The 8238-nt window shown below is 39.3% G+C and overlaps 1 protein-coding gene across 1 annotated transcript; it reads right to left on the bottom strand.

Moving 5' to 3' along the window:
* Positions 1 to 504: 504 nt before the first annotated feature.
* Positions 505 to 5574, bottom strand: PPIL3 (peptidylprolyl isomerase like 3). The gene is made up of 6 exons (XM_015820800.1): positions 5277 to 5574; positions 4103 to 4177; positions 3303 to 3396; positions 2418 to 2485; positions 1657 to 1775; positions 505 to 1000 (listed from the first exon to the last, which is right to left on the bottom strand). Exons 1-6 carry the CDS (start codon positions 5277 to 5279, stop codon positions 874 to 876), a joined length of 486 nt encoding a protein of 161 aa, XP_015676286.1. The 5' UTR covers positions 5280 to 5574; the 3' UTR covers positions 505 to 873.
* Between the last annotated feature and the right edge of the window lie 2664 nt (positions 5575 to 8238).

Genomic DNA, 8238 nt, shown 5'->3' with positions numbered 1-8238 from the left:
GTAACCAGCATCACCTCTCTCTCTCTCTCTCCAGAGATTTCAAAAATATCTTTAAAAAGTTACGATAGAAAATTCCCAGTAACAATTAAAATTAAAACAATTAAAAGGGAGCACTCAAAATATTTTGACCCAGAAATATTTGAACAATTCTTATGTGCACACAAAGCACCAGAAACCATGTACACAAATGGTTTTGTGCATACCTAGAGTCCTGATGAAAACCATGAAATCCATTGAATTACCTTCAGTAACACATTCTCCTTGCCTGATTTACTATATAGGATAGTTGCAAAGGAGATCCTGAACATTTTTTGAAAGAGTGTGAGTAAAATTGTGTGTGCGTGTGCTTTTTGCTATATATATATTGTCTAAATTTATTGTAATTTTGGACTTTGTTGTATGCCACTATGAATCAATATGCTTCAGCAATATATAAACCCAATAAATAAAAATGACAATTTTAGGAATACTAACATTACAACACAGAATTTATATAAATATTCATACATCTTTATTTTGTTCATCCAATTTCCTTGAATGAATATTTGTTAATCTAGATTTCTCTTCTAGCATTCTTTGTCAATCAACTCTGCAGTTTATTGATATTACAGATTCTTGATGAATTATAAAAAAAAATTATGATGCCTGGCACCTAAATAGCTTCTATACGGCTTTTCCAAAAGAAATCTTTTAATCAATCAATTAATCTGTGGTATTCTTGACAAAGGTGAATGCTCAAAAAGGGGAGACTGTGGTCAATCCAGGTACACTGTCTAGAATCATAGGACAAAGAGAAAAATGTCTGATTTTAAACAGGTTTGAAATTTGTCTCCTATGAAATGTTCAAATTTAAAAAAAGTTGGTCCATTGTAACTATTGAGCAAAAGGGTTAGCATGAATTGTCACATCTTTAATATGGACATCGTTCAAAGGGCGGAATGTCTTTTCATTTATGGGCAGCTTCTCCAGCTCATCAAGTGTATCCAAGCCATCGATTACTCTGCACAGAGAAATAAAAAATAATGAGAATTTTCTTGCATAGAAAGGCATGTGTCTTCTCTCATCTTTATTAAAAGCTGTTATGGGGATACATGCTCATTTACAAATAGGCTGCCGTGATGCCTGTGGCCAGTGACAAAAAGTCTATGGAAGAGAAGGCAGAATGGTGAGATGACTTTCTGTCATGCTCTCCTACTATCTAAGAAATTCTCTACTAACTCAGCTGTTACCTTTTTAGTACACAGACTTTCAAGGAAAACACTGGAATATAGTCACCCATGATTTTAATTTTTCTAGAAAGTCTATGTAACATGCAGGCATTATTGTAAATAATTGTTATATAGTGGACTTCAGTTTCTAGAATCCTCCAGTCAACATGGCCATTGCTGTGATTTCTGGGAGTTGCACGCGTATCTGGAAAATACCCTAGTTTGGGAAAGTTGTGCTTTGGTTTGGGCATTTGCAGCATGCCAACTTTCCATTTTTAAAAATACAGTTAAAAAAAAAAGCTAAGGTAAGGTGGGGCAGGTTGCTTAACAAGTAGCAGAGGAGATATCTGAGATAAATGATTTTTCCCCTAAACCATGCAGTCTGTATCCTATTAGACCTCTGTGGCATATAATCTTGTATTTTATTCAGTAACATTGGATTACTTACTTCCCAAAGATAGTATATTTCATGTCGAGATGTGGCTGTTTGCCATAAGTGATAAAGAACTGAGATCCATTTGTATTTGGACCATTGTTTGCCATGGAAACAACTCCACGGACACTGTGCTAAAAATGAATCAGGAAATTAGAACATATGTATTCTGGTAAAATATTTTTTATTTCTAACTTTCCTGTTTTATCCCATGGTAGCTTGCAGACTAAAACTCTAAACAGGCAAAGGCTTGACATATCTCTGGGCTGATTTGCTAAATTCCGCCTTTTCCAAACTTGGGACTATAAAGCTCTTTACTGTTTTCTGCTACAACATCCTCTAGTAATTTGTTAGTGCACATATTCCAAAAATCCATGGAGCTATATAAAAGAACAATCTCTCTCTCTGCAATAACTTTGACAATGTTTCCTTTTGTTCTGGCCATTCCAGGTAAGTAGAAGGTATGGATCCTGTTGATGGATGGATGGAAATCCTGAAGCAAACTATGATTACATAAAACAAACCTAGATTTTGCATTATGACTCAATTAGGGAAAAGACTCTGTTGGGTCTACCTAAAGCATTACCAGTCCTATCTCCTAGCTGTACTCATGCCCCAAGCTTACTCATCATCTCCAAATATAATATAAGGGAATGGGAATCAAATGACCAACGTGATCTTCTTCCATAGTTAAGTTCATAGTTACCTTATGCTCAGGTAATTTTTAGAAAATGTACAACTTAAACAAGGAACTGCAATGAGAAAAAGAAAATCACCTTTAAGTATTCACTGTATTCGTCTTCAAATTTTCTGCCCCAAATACTGATTCCTCCTTTCCCAGAACCTGATGTAATCAAAAGAGATGGGATCAGGGAGAAGGGGAAGAAACAGACACATGGATCAAGTGGGATCCAAAATCAAGGCACAAAGTCAACAACACAAATACATCCATAAATCTAGGTACCCTCCTCTCTAACCCCAAAGTTCTATCTCCCCCAATTCCTAAAAACAAAAAAGGTAATAAATAAGATGGAAAGGTTTTCTTTCATTTCGGCTGGCATTTCCGAAAAATACAATAAATGTCTCTAGCTGCTCAAACCTCAGGCAAGCTTCAAAGGACCTCTTAAATCCCAGAGGTTTGTGATGTTAAGATGTCTGTGTGGGGTTTTTTTTATTTAGATCTGTTGAATATCTATACAATAGATGGCTTTTATTTACCCTTTTTAAATTCAAGTTTAAAAAAACTACAGAGTGGTCCTTGGTGCTCTCTGAATCTGAGTGTTTTCTTGCAGATGTTTCATTACCCAAACTAGGCAACATCATCAGTGGGGTTTGCTCTGGAAGTGGGGTTTGCTCTCAGTTTACATTCTAGTGTCTCCCTCTGTTAGTGTTGGTTCTTTGGTTGGGCTGTTTACTGTTAGCTTGTTTAGCACTTCCTTGATTGGGGTATTGCCTACTTATTGATTGTTGGTGTGATGTTAATTTCTGCTCATCTGGGTGTTAAAAACCACTGTTTGGCAAATCAGTTTGCAAAATTTACACAGCAAATTCATAAAATTACAATTATTCTCATCTTTGTAATAAAATGATTTTCTTAACAGTAAAGTAGTCTTGCTTCAGGAGAATGGCATCATATATATAACTTTAATAAAAGGAATTACCAGTTGGGTCTCCCGTCTGAACCATAAAGCCTTTGATATTTCGATGAAAAGTACAGCCACTGTAGTAGTTACTAGCACAGAGAGCCAGAAAATTCTAAGGAAAGAACCAGAAAGTCAGTTAGGAAACAAACCAGGATACAAAACATTTTATACTCATTCCAAAGACTTCCGTAGCCATAACAGCCATGACCAATGCCGTGCTTAATTAGGGCTCAGCGAAATCTGAATAAGTCTTTCAAGTTTCCTTCTCTCTTCTGCTAAGCCATCACTGATTGTGTTAGTGGGAAGTCAAACAATTCCATTCTAAAACATATATTTTGAAAGCTATGTCATTTAAATAAAAAATAGTTAACAACAAAATGCAAGTAAAAGGTGTGAACTAAAATGGATCAAAATGTTCACTGCAGAACCGTAAAAAGTCAGAAATAGTAAGTGTATCTGGTGTTTAGCTATTTTGTCAAAACTGAATGTATAGAGGTAAAAGTATTAGTTAATTTTATAAATTACAGCAGAATGCCTATCAAGACCTGAAAATGGTTAGTACTTTCTAAATCTTTGGAAATTATAGTTCCTAAAATTTCCAAGCAGTATGGCCAATAAATTGGGCCTAAGAATTCTAATTTTAAATGCATCAGATTAAAGAAATATAGGATTGGGATGGGCTTAAGGAAGATAAACAAAGATAACAAAGCATATCTTCCATAGTTTGTTGTCTTATGCATTCTCTTATGCTGAGAATTTTGTTTATAAAATCTGAATTGTTCCTCAATTCAATGGTATCTTTTATTTTCATGACTTACTTCACAAGCTCTTGGTGTTCGTTCACAGAATAACTCAATTTTAATATCGCCAACATCAGTGTGCAATGTGACAGCCTGGAGGAGGAATTGAACTATATTATTTTTTTTGCAGCAGACAAAAGCAGTCAAACAGCAATCCAATTAAAACAATCGACTGTAAAAGGAAATACGGTGTATATGTGCCTCTCATTAAGATCTAAGGGATATCAGAGTTCCAGTCCAACAAATTATTAAGAGTACCTTGTTGGAGAAAGCTAAATTAAATACCAGTTCGTAGTCTTTTTAGAGACTATATACTGCCATCAGTGTTCTGTATTTTAAATGTCGGCTCAGAATGTAGGCTGGACCCAGCTGTAAGTCACGTTTAGAGTGGCATCACTAAAATCATCCAAGCAAATACTACAATTATAATTTTTCATCATCCTCATCTCAGCAAGGCTAATGGAGATCGAACACCCATCAAGTTTTATACTGATCTTCTAACACAGTGGTTCTCAACCTGTGGGTCGGGACCCCATTTGGGGTTGATCGACCACTTCATGGGGGTCGCCAAGCAAGGCTGTCTGCCATTTTTTTTGTCTGCCATTTTTTTCCCCTTTTCCGGCGGGTACCTTACCTCCCTTGGGCTGGGCCAGCTGGTGGTCGGCCTGCTCCGTCTCTGCCGCTTGCCAGCTACGCCTCGGCCAGCGCAGGGGGCGGAACCACACATGCGCAGCGCTCCCGGGCAGGGAAAGTTCTTGACTTATGACCGGTTGGGTAGTCCTCGACTTACGACCGGTTGGGGTCACAGCATTAAAAAAGTTGAGAACCACTGTTCTAACAGGTAGGTGTTTGATCTTTCTACACAGAAACCCATCTGTGTAGAAATCACAAGGCACAGGTATCGATGGGTTTCCGTGTTAACAGCCCAAAGAACATGGTTACCGGATTGCTGATGAGGTCTAGTCAAAAACACCTCTGGAAAACGTTTCCCCCCAAGACCTGGCCAAGGGATCCGTGTCTTTCAAAATTCCCTATTCCCACATGTCCAAGAATGCCAAGTCGACTCTACAGTGAAATTGTATATGGACGCGAAGCAACGGTATTGCTAAATGGAAAACTATTCCGTGAGATCTAGAGGTCCGGATACACCTTATACGCGATATGGAAGAGTCCTGAAGCCGCAAAGCCTCACCATCTTCGCCGGTTAGCGGGTGGAAAACAACGCGCCCGGGTCTGAAGGCGTCCCGAAAAGCAGCACTGTTGAAACCAGCGGAAAAGCAGCACATGGCAAAAAAAAAAAACCCAGGCAGAGAGCGGAGCGGTTTCTCAGGCTGAAGGCTTTGGGAATTTCCTCGCTGCTCCAGTAAGGCGGCTGCAGAAGAAGGGGCGATCTTTTCGCGAGACACCTCGATGGGGCAAAAGCAAGGAAATCTCCGTCCGCCTCTCCCCTCTGCACAACAGGGCTTCAAGGCCCGCGAGGAAGACGCGCAAGCCCAAATGTGCACGCGCAACGCCTTCCAATAGTATCTTCTGCATTCAAGCCCCGCCCACGGATCTGGGTTCCGCCTCCGCCAGGCGGCTGAAGGGGAAGGAGGTTCTCGTGTAACTGTGCCCGGCCGCCTGCTTGCCTAAATGCACGCGTGCGATACGGGAGTTGAGGACGTGGTTCACACGTAGTGGTGTTTTTCCAGGAAGGGGAGAATGAAGCGATTCATTTCACGAATCTGAAGAAAGTTTGGCTGTTTGGGTAAGAAGGCAGCCGCAAATGCAGCTGGGGTGGAGGGCCGGGAGGCGGCGATTGTAAATTTATTGTGCCTTATTTGGAAATTAAAAATCCCCTTAAAACTAGGAAAGCTTACCTGGGAGGAATGTCCAATGGTTGGAGTCGTGCAATCTTCCCAGGAAATAAAACATACGGCAGGGTTTAATATAGTAAGGAATTGAGAAAGGTTTTTTTTTTTCCCCTCTCTGCTTTTCTCCCCGTGGTTGGTTGCCCGGGCAAGAGGACAGTTACTTTGTATTTTATGACGTTTCTTGTGTTTTATCTCAGGAATTCGTCCACACAAACCAACGTATATCGGTAATAATAGATGAATATTGAAAAGGGAGGGAAGCAAGGCAGAAGGAATAATGGCTATATTTATTTTGCAAACGTTTGCATTTGAGTTGATTCTCTGTTGGGCAAGATATCCATCTTTAAAGCAGATCTTGTCTCGAATAACTGCAGGTTCATATTTCTATCATTCTCGTGGATTTGACGGCAGCTTTCCTGATCTGATATTTATATCTTAAATGAACAATAATTGTTTTGAAAGATCCAAATAAGTCTGGATTCTCCCTTTCAAAGCCTGTTTTATTAGTCATCTTTTTAAAAAGTTTGCTCTTCGGAAATCAAACTTTACTTCTCCATTGGGGGATGTAGGATTTTTCTTTCTGAATGTATGATGATACTGCAGTAATATGATTAAAAGCCCTGTTTTTTTCTTGGGCAAACTAAGATGAAATTTTGTGTTTATTTTGTTGAAGATGACACATCTGGATTCGTTCACAACACTACGCCATCAGTTAGGATTTGCAAACACCAAGGTTCACATGATGAGTTAACTCAAAGCCAAACAAATTGCATTATGGCTTTATCCAGCAGTTCTCCAGAGTTTAGGGTTGTCAAAACTCACTCCAGGAATTGGTCCCTGCTTTGACTACACAAGCTCATCAAACTTTAAAAGTCTGGTGATAAGCATATGAACATTTAATTATCAAAAGTAGGAAAATAGGTAGAAGGATTATATATGCCCATCTCGAGTTATATGAAGTAAAGGTGGGATATAAACCAAATACTACTTCTACTAATAAAATATTTCTTGTCCAACCAGTGAAATCATGACTTGTGAGAAAGTTATGCAAATTCATTTATCATTTTAGGAAGATGCAGAGCACATGCTGCAACCTACCGGTAGTTACATGGAACTACTGCTGATTCCTTGTTATCTCCCCATTTTAAACATTTTTAAGGAAAACTTAACTGGGAAACCAACCATTTTGTAAAAGCAAATTCTCAACATTTCTATTTAGTAAGTGTCTCTAGGCCCTCTATGGGTAATTGCTAGGTAATAAGTAAGTGGTTGCCTCCTGGTACTTTTTGGGGAAAGATGCTCACCTGCCCAGAAAAAGTAAGGAAAAGGTGAGATGGGAATGGTAGGAAACATCCTGAGATTCAAGAGAACAATCTCCTTGCTTGCCTACTTGTAAATTGGTGTCATTGATTATTTCCTCCTTGGCAGCTACTTTTGGCCCACCTTCCTAAGAAGCTCACTCCTGTCTCTGATGCCTGATAAGATTGAATAGTTTACAGTACCACTGAAGGCAGAAGAAGTCGGTGCATGAGATTGAGCCACTCTTAGTCATGTGAGGAAAATAGAAATTTGAGTGGGATTTTTTCATTCTGTTTTAAGACCAGAAATCAAAGACATTATCCATTCTCCCTATTGTAGAAGTAAGATTTTCCAAGAATAAACTGTGCTTGAAAATTGTCTAGAATGTATATATATGCTGTAGCTGGTACTGTCAGTTTTGGTGGGGGTGTAGTTTCTTCTTGTCTGGTCTTGATCCCTGCTTACCTGTATGTGGGCTGCTGCAGAGGATGTGTTCTACTCTTCTTGTGTCCTTCAAAGGTTCAAGATGCTAGGATTGAGAAACTGGGATTGAGTCCGTCCATGTGTTGTTCGTCAAAAGCTCCTTAATTTCACAGCATCATAGACCAAGCCAAATCCAAACCTGCTAGGGAATTTCTGGAAGCTTGGCATTCAGATTAATAATGATTAATAAAGAGATGAACCACATTTACATAGCATTCAAAAGTAATAATAAAAAAACCTAAGAAAGAAAAAAGAACACAACCGCACCAGCAGCCTACATTCAGGGATCAACACTAGACAAACAGGCAAAACAATACTCTAAGTTAGGGGAGCACGCACACGCTACTTACAAGCTTGTGGGTGCTCCGGTCCTCAGGTCTCTACTCGGTCCCCAGGAGACTTAGACCCTCCGACCCGGGACCACCGGCTGATGTTATGTAATGCCAGGTCCGTGGTTAATAAGGCCCCCCTCATACACGATCTTATTTTAGAGGGGGGTGCGGACCTGGCAGGTATTAC

The sequence above is a fragment of the Protobothrops mucrosquamatus genome, unplaced genomic scaffold (genome assembly GCF_001527695.2).
Source record: "Protobothrops mucrosquamatus isolate PMUCROS unplaced genomic scaffold, P.Mucros_1.0 scaffold1184, whole genome shotgun sequence".
Taxonomy (NCBI): Eukaryota; Metazoa; Chordata; class Lepidosauria; order Squamata; family Viperidae; genus Protobothrops; species Protobothrops mucrosquamatus.
This window is presented reverse-complemented; position numbering and strand designations above follow the sequence as displayed.